Source organism: Xiphophorus maculatus, chromosome 10, assembly GCF_002775205.1.
Source record: "Xiphophorus maculatus strain JP 163 A chromosome 10, X_maculatus-5.0-male, whole genome shotgun sequence".
NCBI lineage: Eukaryota > Metazoa > Chordata > Actinopteri > Cyprinodontiformes > Poeciliidae > Xiphophorus > Xiphophorus maculatus.
The window spans coordinates 11,581,357-11,597,801 of NC_036452.1; the positions used below are offsets into that span (position 1 = coordinate 11,581,357).

The 16,445-nt window shown below is 36.0% G+C and overlaps 1 protein-coding gene across 1 annotated transcript in view; it reads left to right on the forward strand.

Annotated features, from left to right (window-relative positions):
- Positions 1-236: 236 nt before the first annotated feature.
- Positions 237-16,445, forward strand: part of cpxm2 (carboxypeptidase X, M14 family member 2) — a 30,516-nt gene continuing 14,307 nt past the window's right edge. Inside the window, exons 1-4 of the mRNA XM_005794788.2 lie at positions 237-741; positions 3,532-3,633; positions 8,095-8,204; positions 11,271-11,410. Of these exons, the coding sequence (XP_005794845.1) occupies positions 462-741; positions 3,532-3,633; positions 8,095-8,204; positions 11,271-11,410 (632 nt within the window). The 5' untranslated portion in view covers positions 237-461. The remainder of the gene's footprint in view (positions 742-3,531; positions 3,634-8,094; positions 8,205-11,270; positions 11,411-16,445) is intronic.

The following is a 16,445-nucleotide window of genomic DNA, read 5'->3' on the forward strand; positions in this document are numbered from 1 at the left end:
TTTTGTTAAAGCAGCTCATGTGCAAAAAAAGCTGGGAGGAGAAGAAGATAGTGTCATGTTTCTGTCCCCATTTCACTTTTACCCAGACTAATACAATTACATTACTAATGTTATGTGTCTACAAGCTGGGTGGGTTTGAAATGGAGAAAAAAAAAAAACAATGTTTCTGTGTGAATCACCTGTCTCACTGCCTCCTTCCTGCCTGCTCCCTCATCAGCTGCAGTCTTTGTCTCTCCCTCCCTCACTGTATTTTTCCCAGACTGAGGCGTCCATGGACCCTCTGGCTCCGCTGCTTTCATTACAGACTTGGAGCGCTCTGACAACTTTCTGAACTCTTTGCTTTGGAGGGGAGGGGTAGCGAAAGACGAGCACTTGATGGGACGCAGAACCGGCAGCACCAGGAGGCTCAGCTGGAGACTAGATCTTGACTTTCAAACGGAGATAATCCCCCTCCTCAGGCAATGACAGGGCAACTCCTCAGCCTTCTGACCCCTCTGGCTCTGCTGCTCTTTGTAGGGTTTGCAGACCTCTGCCTTGCCTCTGTTGAAGAGGATGAGGATAACTACATGCAGGAGATGCTCACAAGGGAACGGTACAATCAGGTTAGAATGCCGGAGAAGTCAATTTCCTCGACAGCCAACGCACAAGGAGAACCAAAACAGAAGCCAGCACGGAAAATGCCTAAGGGAGAGATGGGAAATGACAAGAAGACAGATAAAATCCCTGATTCTACAAAACCAGGTAAAATCAGACAACTTCAAATAGTGCTACATGGAAAACTTAGGTTCTGGTGAAACTTTCTCAGCAAACTTCTATGAGACAGTGTTGCCACTAGATGACAGTGGATTACCATTTCATATTGTCAATGGCCAGTGTTAAAGTAGGCATACTAGTGTAACTACGTTGCATAAGTAAAATGTGCTTCCAACCAAATTCCTGTAAAAAAATCCAATGTTTTCTATTGGTAGTTTAAAAGCAAAAAGAACAAAATAAACAAATGAAAACTTAGATATATTCCTGTGAAATTAACTACAGATAATAAAGTCAGAGTGACATGTGAATTTACATTATCTTTAGAAATCAATGACCTCCTTTATAATCCTGTCACTCCAAATGTGTGTAGGTTCAAGTAATGTTTCTGTTTCCAGCAGGGTCATAAATTATATGCTAGGCAGAAGGTGCTGAAGCAGAAGTAATATTCACACAGCAGAAATGTGCTCCACAAATGTCAGCATAAGAAAAAAAATAACTGCCAGGTGATTGGCGGACAGTGAGGGGTGTGATGGTATCTGTTGTTTGCGAGCATATAGTGTTTGAATGAAGTAATGCTGACCTAGCAGGCATGTGACTTTACATTTTCAGCAGGGAAACTGTCTGCAGGTGGGACTGTGGGTGGAGGATGAAAGCAAAACTTGCTGCTCCCCTCTTTTTTGACAAAACAATGTTTCCTTTGGTGTTATTACAACAAATAACTATAGTGTTGACATGCTACTCTATTAACTGTCAGCAACATAAAATAACCTCTATATGTGTAAGTTGGCTAATCTCAGAGGTTGTCAATAGTCCACTTGTTGGATTGATGTACCTTTCATCAATTAAAGATTAAGTGTTTTCATTACCTCTAAATTAAAAGCTCTGCATCAAATTAGATTAGACTAACATATTTTTAATGTTCAAACTGTTTTGTAAATATAATTCTAGTCTTTACTACCAGATTCACTTGAACAATGCAATGTCTACTATCTCAAACTAGTGAGTGTTTATTTGATCAGAAAATGAGCTCTTAAGTTGAACGTAATCTAGGAGTGAAATTTACTACTCCTGTGTCATTGGTAGGCATTGAAGTGCTTAAAGTAATGGCAGAACTTACAAAGTAACTTTGTAGATTATGTGATTTTGTTTCTGACGATTTTGGTTCAACTAGAACTTGATTTTCTGAGTTTAAAAATATGAGTATTTAAGCTACGGTCACTCCATCCTGCAGTGTTTGCGTCATTGTTTTTGTTTATGGTTCCAATTGAGAAACTCAATACAAAGGCTTTCCATAGTTTCCAGATTTGTATGGGTACAACATTTTAAAAATCATGCATAGTTGTATTTTTGCACCAAAGTTATGCTTACTTTTATGTTTGGACCATCACACAAAATTTTGATAAAATGGAATACAGTTAGTGGTTTTAATGTGACAAAATCTATCAAAAGTGCAACAAAGTTGGCATACGTTATGAATATCTCTGTGGACAAATGTAAATTTTCTGTCAATCTAAATGTATGAGGTTTATATTGATTTACCCATAAGATTTTGCATTATTTTATCACAATGGGCTCTGACGGCGCAGACATCAAATCCGCATGAGCGAAATGGGGTTTTCTTGTTTCCGCTTTGAGTTACCATGACAGCTAGAAAAGACAAGGTCGTATTTCAGACGCAAATAAAGCAATACTGTGAACATCGTTGTCTTCCAAATATAATGTGCTTTTAAGTTTCCATGGATTTTCAAGCGAACCTGAGTTAAGAAGACGGTGACTTGTAAATATTGGTCGCTACCAGTCATTCGCCGCACAGCAAAGTTTGCAGCCTTCACTTCACTCCGGATCAACTTCTTCAGCCTAAAACTACAGGGGGAAGGCAGATGGTAAATAAAGGAGCTGTCCCTGTGTTATTTCCATGCAATCACTTCTGTATTCAGCCTGAAAGAGCCAGTGTATGGAAACGAGTGACTGGACTACAGTCAGACAACCGAGCAACTGACCCGCCTGTACACACCGCTGTAAACACTATTTGAGTTCTTAACAAGAAGCATGCAAAAGTAATAAAACGAAATAATAGACCTTAAGAAACACGGCCATATTTTTCTAAAAGCAACAACTTTGAACCTGAACAGTCAGCTGAACTAAAACTATTGACACCAGAGCTGCCCTACTGTTGGGGCTTGTTGTGTTTCCTCATGCTTCGGAAGCAAAAAGCCCGATCCGTAATCTCCCCCGTTACTTGGTCTCCGTTTGACACTAACGAAAAAAAAAAAAAACACACATAATGTACTCAAAAATAAATGCAAAATAAGGTAAAAACATTGTCCATTAGAATAAGTTAAATGCACATTTTTATAAGAAAAACGTCCGAGAATAGTGGCTACTAGCATAAGCTAAAGTTAATGTTAGCCACAAAGTTTAAAGAGAGTAAAACTCACCTTCGTATATGTAAATGTATAACGAAGCGTACATCTTAAAACCTTTCTCTAGCATACTTCTTGGGGTTTCAAATCGATCATTAATTGTTACCTTGGGCAAGCCCTGCAAGCACCTGGTGTAAAATGCCATTTTCAATAGACCGGAAACGACCGAGCTGCTTATCCCCGAACACGGAAGCTGACTTGTTTATCACATGCAATTCACACGGGGTGTCGAAGAAAAGAGTCTCACACTTCTCACAAAACCCTAGAAGATGATTCATACAAGTTTGTGTGATATAATAAAAGATAGAAAAAGTTGGCAAGTGTACTATTTTAATTTTTTGTGTCATTTTCTCAGTGAAAACACCCAACAGAAAGATAATGAAGAATAAGAAGAGCACCCTGAAAGAATCAAACATCATCTCAGAAGGAGTCGCAGAGTTCAACTCGATGACAGAGGGTGAGTGAAAAACCAGAGCTACTTGCTTGTTGAGGGAATTTATCGATCTCATAAAATCTATCTTTCCTCCAAAGAGCCAGAAATCTATTTCCATCTCCACAGGAACTGTTAGGATGGGATAACAGTACTTCTCTCAGAGATTACAAATATTTTGGAAAGCTGTAATGTTCTGGGAAAAACTACTTTTACTTTGAGGAAGGTTCTGGTTATATAAATGATGCTCTACAACATGAATTTCAACCACAGAGGCACTAATGTCCTCTTTGGCTGTAAGGTGTTGTATGTAGTTGCAATAAATTTACAATAAATGGGTTGCAATAAATTTGCTACACTGAGACCAGATACCTCGGTAGCTTTTCTTGGATGTTAATTGAACTTTCTTTACTAAGAGTGAAAAGCACAGGTGCTAAATACTTATAGCTTTTCTAGTATGAGGATTAATAGGATTAAGGACTATGTAATAGGATTAATTCCTATCCTTTTATGAGGTTCATCATGTAAAATTCTAAATGCGCCTTCCTCTTTGTAACTACATTTAATATAATTACAAAGTGACTATGTTAAATATCACTTTGTAAATTATAACTAATTACATGTAACTGGTTATAGTTATATGTTACTACATTCAATATATAGTTACGTATTAAAAGTAAGTACACTTAATATGTAACTACTAAATGTTATATATACAAGATGAACCTCCTAACAGGAGGCAACTTGATGTTCTTATTCTGATGACAGGACATCTTGACTTGGCATCTGACTGTTTTGACTTATGCTTCCATTACAAGAATTAAGACCTTGCGAAAGAAAACTCACTGAACTTTTTAGTCTACATTCAAAATGCTACGTATGGCTGAGGTGTGGTGGTGGTAGCATCATGTTGAACATATTCTCAGTTGATAGGGCTATGGGATATTCTAAATAAAAGACAATCCTGGAGGAAAACCTTTTATTGGCTTGAAAAGATGTGGCACTGGTTCACTTTCCAGCAAGTCAACAATCATGAAACCATTTAAACTAAATAATTAATTTCAATGGTTTAAGCTAAACAATTTAACATACTGGTTTAGTTTAAAGCATTCAAGACATATACATGTGTTAAGATTACCTAGCCAAAGTTCAGAGCTAAATCCAGTTGAAAATATGAGGCAATATTTTAAAATATATGTTCACAGATAATATTCTTATAATCTTAATTAGATCTATGTTGCAAAGAATTATCAGAAATGACACACCACACTTTTCAGATTTTCATTTGTATAACATTTCAAAAACAATGGATACTTTTTCTTCCATTTCCATTTCTAATCTTTGTGCTACATAAAATCCCTTAAAATATGTAAAATCTTTGGTTGTGGCAGAATAAAATGTGAAAACGTTTAAGGGGTGTGAATAGTCTTGCTTTCAGGATAGGAACATTGGTTCTATGACTCCAAGTAGCTTTCCAATTAGTTTCATATAATACATTTTGTATATATAAAACTATATGAAAATATAATACATTTTGCATGTAAGGCTTTTTTTCTGGTGTCTTCTACTGTTCTCAGAAATCCACAACTTTCAAATCTGTCAAGAACTCTTTGTTTAGAGGTAGCTTAAAGCTTCCACTTAATAAACAACATACAATACATAATCAATACACACAAAGCATAAAAAAGCCTCCAGATGTTGAGAAAATAACTTGATCTCAATAGCCCGAATAACCTCTAAGTGGAGTGACATCCCAAGAGCCTTATAGGAAGAGATAAATGTCAGTTTTTCTAAAATATGATTCATTTTACACGTTATTGTTGAAGCCAGATGCTTTATTCCTGTGTGGGTCTCCCTGAATTGTGCACAGATGTTGATAATAATTTACGGCTTTGCAGCATAGCAGAAACACATCTGCTTTGTGTGAGTGTATCTGTAGAGCTACCCTTGTTGCTTTGGCCTTCCATCAGGGCTAAGGCTTTGTGAAACATGTTGATTGGCAATTCTATAGTGTTCATGGACAAAAATTAAAAAATTAGGTTGTATAAGTTTCCCTACTTATTCTTTTGGTTTATTAGTTAAACTTTACTCCAGTTTTAAATGAGGAACTAACCTTTCCCTAAATAATTGTGGTGTTTTTTTTTTGTTTGTTTTTCTTTTACATTACATGCTGTCTCTTCCTCATAGAATTTTCATAGCTTGTCCTTGCACAGCTGTTTCCTTTTTCTAATATAAATCATTCCAGTAGTTTATTCCAAACTTGAATGAATAAAATCTGTAAAAAAGCAAGTCCAAATCCTCCTCATGTCTTACCACAGGGAGTTCATTTGTGAAGGGAGTCCTGGCCGTGTGACAGCGACATGTGCGGCATGTGCTGCATGTACAAACAGACCAGCGTTGAATCGGAAATTCTTCCTCTGATGTTCCATTTCTGTGCTCTGGCTTGATCTAACGCAAAAGAGCTGCCGACCCGCAGAGATTTCACACGTCAGCTTTGATTTGCCCATTTGGCCCTATTGGTTAACATCCACTGTAGTGTAAAGAGATGAGAGATTCCTACACAAAGAGCTGCATTTAGTCAGCACCATCTCAGTTTCTGCAGTCACTTAAATGCTGGAGTTTGCTCAAACAAACTGCAACTCCCTCCGGCATGAAAGGAAAACCTTTTCAGGCATGGGCAATTTTAATTTCTTCAGAAGATATGTTTTGCAGACGTTTTTCCATAATAAAGACTTGCCAGACAAATTTTGGAAACAAACTATATCGGTGTCTGCTACTCATTCATGCTGACCTTAGCTAGGATATCTTTAAAGATGGCTGCATGATGGAGTGTGATTGTATAGAGTTTTATTGCAGTGTTGTAATGTAGCAGAGTTACATTACAACAATGTCCATCCTCTGATGATCTGGGCATGACTTGTCTACCTCTTTTCTGAGGTCCAGATATCTCTCTCCTTGGCAGCATTATGTAATTTTTGTGGCGGGTACCCCATGGCATTTTCAGGGCTGAGGGAAGTTATAGAGCGTTGCAAAAGTATTCATACTCCCATGAATTTATTTTAAGAATTGTCATTGACGACAGACATAAATGATTTTTGGTAGATATTATGTGATATACCTACACAAAGTAAAGCAAAATTGTGAAGTTTGAGGATAATGACGCACAATTTGCAAACTTTTTACAAATAAAAATCTGAGAAGTGTGGCTTGAATTTGTATCCAGCCCACCTTTAAAGTAATTGCAGTTTTTGGGGGCATGTCTCTACTAGTTTTGATTTGGTGTATAGTACACCAAATCTTTTCCTCTTACTTTCATAAATGGTAGCTAAAACACAGACTAGATAAAGAGCAATCGTAAACAGCAGTTTTTCCCAAATGTTTGAAAGTCTTGGACTTTTACTGAGCTATTTTAACACATGAATATATTTTGATCTAAACCACTGTTTCTCAATTTGAGTCCTCAGGTATCGCTTCCCTGCATGTTATAGATATTTCCATTCTGCCACACACCTGACTTGAATAAGTGATGATTGATAGGCTTCTGCGGTTTTTGATAGTATGCGATCATTTGAATTTGGTGTTCTGGAATAGAGACGCATCTAAAATATGAGGTGGTCTCTGAGGACTCTGATTATGAATTAGCTCCATTGTCAATTGATTACACTGCACTTTAGGGTTCACAGAGTCACAGAGACTAATCATGTACATGTCGCACTTTTCAGATTTTCTTTAGGAAAAACATTTGTCATTATGTATCATTTTTCTTTCATTTTGTAATTATGCACAACTTTGTGTTGGTCTGTCTCAAAATTGTTTTAAAATGTATCAAAGTTTTTGCTTTTGCATGTTTCGACTCAACTCTGTTTTTCTTCTATGAGTGTTGCCTACATTACTGATTCTGTTTCAGCACAAACTAAAGCTCCAAAAGCAAATGCTCATAAAATGCGGATTTAGTCAGCTCAACAATTTAATTCAGGTTGTGGCTTGTTGAACTTTAATAAATGTGCAATCCAAAATTATTAAGTTCTCAAATATTCATAGTGTTAAATTGATAATCATCATGAATGCTTGATATGTTTTGGAGTATGCAAGAGTTTAATCATCAAATTACCATCACAAGCTTCACTTTTCTTTCTGCAGACCCCATTTTTTTGTGGTATAAGGTTGGATATTTTTGGCATCCGAAAAAGCACTGCAATGAGTGAATAATACTCTTCTACTGGCCTGAAACCTTCACTAAATTAGCATTAGAGGGAAGCCTCCTGATGACAGAGTGCTGAGTGCAGCTGCTTGCTGCTTTCCCTCCCACATCTCCAGCTCACAGTGCAAAAGAGTAAAATACTCATTACTGCTGAAATAAGCTTTCATGGTTCCTGGTGACAGGGGCTGTCGTACACTCTACATGCAGATATGAAGTGTATAGAGTAATGCATATTATTACACATAGCATTAACATCACAGGCCAATTTGTCTTTTCTCTTTGCCTAGAATGCCCTCCCATAGGACTGGAGACTCTGAAGATTGATGACTTCCAGCTTCACGCTTCGTCTACGAAACGCTACGGTCTTGGTGCACACAGAGGTCGTCTTAACATTCAGGTAAAATGGGAATGTAAAGTGCTGCTATATCTTAGCCAAGCTTAATGGATATGTTGGGGCTTGCATGACAACCTAGGATGTCTCACATTTCCTTGATGTTTTTAGCTTTCAGCAATTCAAAGGTATACATGGCTGAGGAAAGGCTTCAGTTCAACGTCATGTTTAATCGTCTTGGAAAGACATATCTCATAAATGCCATCTCATTTCAGTTTGTAAAACTCTTGAAGGGGATAAATCATCATATTGCAACTGTTGAACTGTGTAGCTCACATTTGTTTTATTAAGTTACCTGCCCGAAATTGAGAAACAACTTGTGAACACAAGGCATTGGAGAAGGCAGTCAAATGTTGCTTGAGTTACAACCCTCAAATCTGAGACACCAAAATCAGACTTCAGTAAATGAAGTCTTTTGATATGTCTATATGATATGTCATCCAATAACAAAAGTAGTGACAGCAAAGTTCGCAGCTGGAATCTGAGGTCAGAAAGACTTATCAGGGATTCATCCAATCAGAGACAGGTAGTCAGGAGAACTGTTGTCCGTGCAGAAATACTATCAAACAGGGACCTGGCAGAGAGATTTTAAAGGATTCTGTGATGATTCTAGTCTGTGTGTAAATTTGCTTGATTAAGGTGCATGTGTGGTTTTATTGACGGGCCTATTTTTCGCCATTACACTCCCTATTAGTGGCCTGTGCCTCTGTCTGCCGGTACAAAGATGGTTCTCGGTGTCGGTGCCCGAGCCCCAGTAAATGACGTCTCACTCCTCCTGGTGGCTGCTTTGTGGGACCTCTGCTGGGGATGGTGTACCCCTGGGTCTTTGTGTCCATGGCTGGATGTGCTGGATATATATATATATATATATATATATATATATATATATATATATATATATACAGTATATAACAAAGTATTTCCTATTTAAAATATAGAATTCTAGAAGTCTGAATGGAAAAATAGAAAATCTATTGAAAAAAAAGACATCTTGTTTTTTTATTGGGTCGAATTTTGAGCATAAAGTTTATAACTTCTGCTATAAAAGCTAACAATAGATGATATTATTGCCCTCAAAATAATACAGCATATCCCAAGACCTACCAAGGAGATGCTGTTTAGAGGAAGTCTTCTTGGTTCCCAAGTTGAACCGCTCCAAATCCAGCTCCACAAGTGATGAAATACACAAACACATGGTCTTAATTCAGAAAAACAATGGACTTGTTGTCTGTTGGATGTGAACATTTGTGTGCTGAAGTGAACAGTTTAAAGGAGGACAGAGATTGTGCCAGAAGAAACACATATGAGCAGATGTTGAAAGGATTAGTTTGAGTTTGGCCAGTTTCCAGTCTGTTTGGTTTATTTGCACTTATGTAGCTACAACAGTTTGTTTGGATTCCAGACACCAACAGGGCGGTAATAAATATTTTCATATCAAGATATGACTAAGAAAAATAAAGTTTGGAAACTATTAATAAACCTTTACAGAATGGATGAATAGAAGGGACGAATCCATCTTGATGTTGTGGTAATCCCAACAAACAGAATCCACAGCCAGAATATAAGAATGAAAACAAAGTCAAAAACAGAATAACCCCAGGCTTTCATCCATTGTGCCATGTGCTGCGTCCAATTTTAATCTGTGCTTTGTATTTCTTTCTTATCACATCTAAAGATGGATCTTTATGTATTACAACATAGCACATAGTGTAATATTTCTGGTAATTTTTGTAATTACCAAAAATTTAGTTTCCCAGAAAAATTATTACATAATTTCACAAAAGAAAGCTCTTTTTTTTTTTCTTCAAAACAAAACTTGGCTTTTCAATAGTGTAAAAGGGTCCACACAATCATGGTGAAAATGCCATATTGACATGTCCTCGACACCCTCCACAAAGTTATGATATAAAAAAAAGTAATTGAGAAAGACTCTAACTGTTCACAGAGTGTTGTATCAAGTGTGCTAATAGAATGTTTACAGGAAGGAACGAGTGTGACTGAAGATGAAAAGCAGGGAGATGATCCTGGAGCATCAGCCATATAAAATGCAAAGCTGATACACAATAGTGTGAAAGGGTATTATAACTAGATAAAATCAAGCTCTAAGAGTCCCTCAGTTACTTCAATCAATTTGGTCTTTCATGATGGTGATAGTGTCAAGAGTAACAGGAATTTACAATGAAGAATACAGAAATGGCTTTAGAAAGTAAAAAGGAGCATTTGGTAGTTTCTAAACATGAACCCAGAAAGTGTCTGTTGTGTCCTGAAGACAGTTGTCTACTGACCAGAGTTGAAGAGTTTTCATCCAGAAAAATTGGAAAAACTTCCAAAGTATAGAGTTTTATGACACTTGACACTAATACCCGCCATTTTGAAGGCTGCTATCATTGCCAAATGAGCATTAGTCCTAAATGAAAGCATTCACCACTGTGAAATAAGAGATTTTGATTTTTTTGAAAGACTGGTTTTGCTTTGTCAGTGTTTGGAATCGATTTCATATACATGAGGAAAACGTTGAATCCACTTAGAAATAAGTAGGAACCAGAGACAGTGCAGACATTCTGTTCTGTTTCTGAACACTGAGTTCCTTTATATCAATACTAAAAACCAACCTATTTGCTTTTGAGCCATAATAAATGGAACACTGACCAACATATTTGATGTGTATTGAGGATTTTGACAATGGCTCTTGACAAAATGTGATGTATGTTATTAGTTTTCATAACTGTTGACTATATGATGCTTTTATGATGTTTTTTTTTTTATGTATCCACAACGTAAAGCACTTTCAACTGCCTTGCTGGTGAAATGTGCTATATAAATAAACTTGATTGATTGGTTGTGGGAAACTCAATAAGACTGAATACTTTTTATATGCTACTCATTTTTTAAAATTCATAATCAAAATTTGTGCTCCTGTGAAGGAAAAGAATGTGCATAAAATTAGACAATCATGAGCTAGAATGACTTGGAGTTTTGCAAATATCATAACTTCAGGTTGCACCATAGCTAAATGGTATATTTGATTTAACAGTGGTTGTTATGGCTTTTGTATGATTGTATGATCTGCAGGCTGGCCTTTATGAAGATGACCTGTATGATGGGGCCTGGTGTGCAGGGAGAGATGACCCACTTCAGTGGTTGGAAGTGGATGCTAGGAGACTGACAAAGTTCACGGGGGTCGTCACGCAGGGCAGGAGCTCCCTCTGGTCGTGAGTAGGCATGCAAAAAGATTTGCAAATTGTTGCACAGTCAGAATATGAACTTTGTTGTTACTGTTAGTGGTTAGATCACGATAGAAGCTTATTAATTATGAGCAAGGTGACGTTTATCTTTGTTAGGTTTATTTTAATAATCAGCACATGTAATGCAATGAATTTTAATGATTGTTTTTTTTTATAAGTGACAATAAACAGTAAGACACAGAAACAGGCTAAAAAATGCAATATGAATAAAAATGTATGCTTATTGTCACAAAATTAGAGACAGTGCCTTTCAAAAGTATTCAAACCCCTTTAACATTTTCACATTTTGTCATACAATAATAATTTCAATGATTGTGTGATTCTGATTGTTTCTGATAGACCAACACAGTGTGATACATATTTGTTAAGTAGACATAAACTAAAACATAGTTTCCTACATTAAATACAGACAAAGGATTATTCACTTGTTTATCCACCCCACTAAGGCAAATCAAGCAAATGTCATCGCAATTACTGCTTGCCAATAACAAGTCTAACACAAACCCAAACACGGTGAGCCGCCAAATATCTAATTACATAGCATAATTTCCCAGTGACTGAGGCATGAACACCAGTGGTGGAGACAATTGGCAATTATTGCTGCAGAACTCTAAATGACTGTGTTTCCTTTTAAACCTAGTGGAAAAATTGACAGCATAAATAAATAAGGCAAAGGGTTTCAATCCTGCCCACATGGTGCGGAACCTTCGCTTGTGTGTGCCCTTTTCACAAGCCATTTCTGATCTTCTCGCTGTAGGATTAAGGAGTTACGGATTTGATTGATTTGGGTGCAGACTCGCTCTTTCATAAATCTCAAAAGGTCATTACATTATTAAAATAGTGCTGAAAAAAGAGGTTCTGAAGCATTCAGAGTTTCATGAGAGTTTAGAGGGACAATAGAAGTTTTTTGTTCTGTACATTTTTTGAAAATAATTTAGCTATATTTACAAATTGTGGGTATGTTGCTAACTATTTCTATATTGCTTTGTACCGTGCCTATAAATATTCCCATTTTTTTTATTGCTTTTACAAAACTTTCTTGTCAAAGCAAAAACTGATTTCCTCCAATAGTAATTAAATTAAAATATTTAACTTAAAATAGGTGATTGAATAGATATTTAAGACATTCAAATCAATATTTAGTAGATGCACCTTTGATAGCAATCACAACATAGAGTCTGTGTGGACAGGCCTCAGTCATGCTTACACATCTGGACACTGCAGTTTTATTCCATTCCCCCTGGCAAAACTGTTCAAGCTCTGTCAGATTGCAGGAGGATTGGCTGTGAATGTCTCTTTTCACTCCAAAACATCCACCTTGTTGCCTTCATACAATTTCTGTGTAGTTTTAACTGGATGCTTTGTGTTGTTGACTTGTTGGAACATGAAGCTGTAATTCTCTTGCAGATGGAAACAAATTGTTCTCCAGGATTTCTTTACTTTTGTTGCATTCAGTTGGTAGAGTCCACACTGGACAGGTCACCAGTCCATCGCAGGATGCACTCATTTTATGTTTAATGTTTTATTCAATTGTCATTATTTTTTGTTGGAGTCAGTTTGCACCTTGACAGTAACATTGTTTTGTGGTAATTGTTTGTTTGAAAAGCCAAATTTTCTTGATCATGATTTGCAAAGCCAGTAAAAAGGCTAAAGAAATCCTAGAGGGTGAATTCTTTTTATAGGCACTGTTTATAGATCATAAACCTGTGGATTTATAGAAACCCAAGTACGGGCAGTTTTCCCTTCCTCTTCTTACAATAATGTATTCACATAAAAATTCTTTTACTAATAAAAATGCCTGTGTTCAATGCTGTCTAATACTGCAGGAAATTCATTATTAAAGTCACTGAGGCTGCAGTCCAAGACTTCCTTCTGGTGCCAGAGACAGCACCTGGTGCACATCACACACCACTGTGAAGGGCTCTCTTCTAGAGTGACACCTGCTGGTTTTTTAAAGTTTCACACAACATCTTTAATATTAAAAAAATACTAGATAATAATTTTTAATTTGCTTTAAAAGTCGGACTTTCTTGTGAGCTTTTAAAGTAGTCCAGATGAGGGGTTTTCTAGGTCTTGTGATGTTTTTGTCTTTGAACTTAAGTTTTTTTCTCAGCATGTTGTGCATTATACGCTTTTACAGATAGCAGGGCTCCTTTTCTGTCTGGAAAGGTGTGGAATTTCAAGCATTCTCAATTCACACACACCTACAGATGTCCTCCATGAAAAAGAATAGTTATTCATAAGTTAATATATATTTTACTCGATCTAAGTGAAAGTTATATAAATTAATAACAGGCAGTGGGACATATTTTAAGATTTTATTTATGGCTTAGAAAAAAACCAAAGCCTGTTTTTTCAGAAATGAGAATGTTACATGCAATGTTTGTCTACCTACAAAGCCTACTAAAGGTATGCCATGTAATGTACGGTGCATACTCACAACTTGGCTGAGGCATCTTTTTGCATGTATTACTGCTTTGGTAGCATGAATGCAATCAGGTTGTAGCTCTAGTGGTCCTAAAGGAAGCCCAGGTTGCTTTAATAGTGGCCTTTAGTTCTTCTCCAATGGTGGCACTGTTGTCTCTAATCTTATTCAGGACAGTTCTTCGTAGATTCTCTGTAGGCGTTCTATCAGTTTACTGGCCAATTAAGCTCCGTAAAACCAATGTGGTTAAAGTAAACAGTGGTACTTTAGGCAGTGTCAGCCTTCACCAAGTTCTGCAGTAAAATGAAATCAACATTTCCAGAAAGGTTATAAACCCATTTAACAGGGATCTCTAGAATCCCCTCTTAAATGGCTTTGTTGTGACTGTGGACGTCAGAAAACACAGTAGACCAACACCAGCAGATGGCATGGCAACCCAAATCAACACTGACTTTGAAAACTTCACATTGGACCTTATGCAGTTTGTATTCTGTGTCTCTCCACCTCCTCTCCAAACTATTACTCCTTGATTTCCCAATGAAAATGATCATTTACATTTATCTGAAAACAAACTTGTATTAGAGCTAAAGAAAATTACTTACAATTTTATCCTGAGCTCAGATAAGATATCTCTATAGGGTCAAATTTACCCCACCATACTTTTTTATCTTCCACTCAAGTTTCAGTTATTATGGTTTACCATAATAAGCTATGGGAAAAGCAAGCGCTGACCTTCTGTGTCTTACACTCCTTGTGGAAGATGTCAGTCACTGTCTGCTGGACTCCTGTCTTGTCAGAAGTCTCCGTCATGATTGTGTCGAATAACATATAATAGTTCTGGTTTTTTTATTTTTATTTGTTTGTTTGTCTTATTAGTTATGTGTAAAATTCTAATTTGAGTCATAATCCTCACAATGAACACAAATAAATATTTGAAGTACATCACTTTGTGAAATTAATTTATATGAGTCTCACTTTTGAAATTAAAATAAAATTAGTTTCTTGTGAATATAGTGACTTACTGAGGTGACCTTTAAAGCCCTCCAAACCAGAAAAGTAGTATACTTTTATTTGTTCACTCAGTAATAAAAAATGTGGACTGTTCTTGGACCAGACTGAAAGACCTTCTTGTTAAAAGAAACAGTGTTGGAAAACTTCTGCTTGCCTTAGCAGTGTCTCTCACAATATAGTTGGATATCATTTTAAAGTAGGATTACTTTATAAATGATTCATGAGTTTCAAGATTTGATTAATCGATCCTTTCTACCTTCATAACGCCATTAGGTTTTGCTTCACAAATCACTGATTATCCATTAAAGAGAACTATTTATAGGTGCGATCATACCAAGTAATTTGAGAAGTGTGAATTTATAATTCTTTCACTTGCATGTGAGGTTTAATAAGCCACATATTATTTTTTTTAATAAATTTAACTCTCAAATTAAAACATGCAGTTACACATGTTGAAAGAGCGAACCACTGAAAGCGACATAGGCTAGATTTATTGTACAACATAATTAAATTACTTAAAAACAAAAAATATATACATTAATACTTAGCAATAATTCCAAAGAAAATTACTCCATAGTTCACTCAATTAATAATTTATTTTATAAAGCTTTGAAAAAAAACAACCATTTCTTTAGTTAAACTTCTCTAACACAAAGCACCCTCCACACTTACTGGCAATGTAGTTTAAGTTATATTTGCTAGGAAATTAATAATTTTGTGAAGTGATGTGTACCATAATTGTTGGCATCTCTCATAGTAATATTTTTTACAATCTCCTTTTCTACTAAAACAGAAGTGTTGTAGTAGAAAAAAAAAGTTTTCTACTAAAAACTTCTGTTTTTAGTACAGAAAGTAGTTGGAGTATACAAAGAGAAGAAGCTTTGATCATTTCTCTTTGAACAATCTTTCATGATCACCTAGTGGTCTATCTAGTCTTTGCTCTGGGAACCGAGATGCTCATGGAAAAAGGCAGATTTTGTGGTCTCTGCAATATTTTTAGTTCTTTTGCTTACTATTGTTATCCTATTGAAACAACCAGTAAAAATTTACTATGTTTCCTGGGAGAGTTTACCAGTTTTTATTTGAATGTTTTTGCCAAGTTTAAACAAGATGATATTGTTAGTGCCATGTTCTGACCCTAATTTTGTAGAAGTAGGAATAATTACTGCTTTGTTAACATTTATTTTATTTTATCTTTTTTTTTTTATACAGTGAAGCTTTAATCTTTTTACTGAAGACTAATATTCCATGACAACCGCCATGTTGCTCCATTCCTCTTAAATTACATTTATTTTATACTGGTCATAGCTGTGTTAAGAATAGTTACAATATATGCCTTTGAATGAATGGACTCAATTCAATGTGCACAATTTAAATGAATTTTTCAGAGCTCTCCTATGTGGTTGGAATAGAAGATTCATGTATTTTAAAGCCTTTTGCACCTCATCCTCAAGATTACCAGTATTGATGGAGGGCTATCTAAACAGTTTAAACTATATAAAAAGTAGATTTTTGCCCAGCAAGTGTAAAAAAAAGCATGGTATCAATAGGTTTGAGCATTTAAAT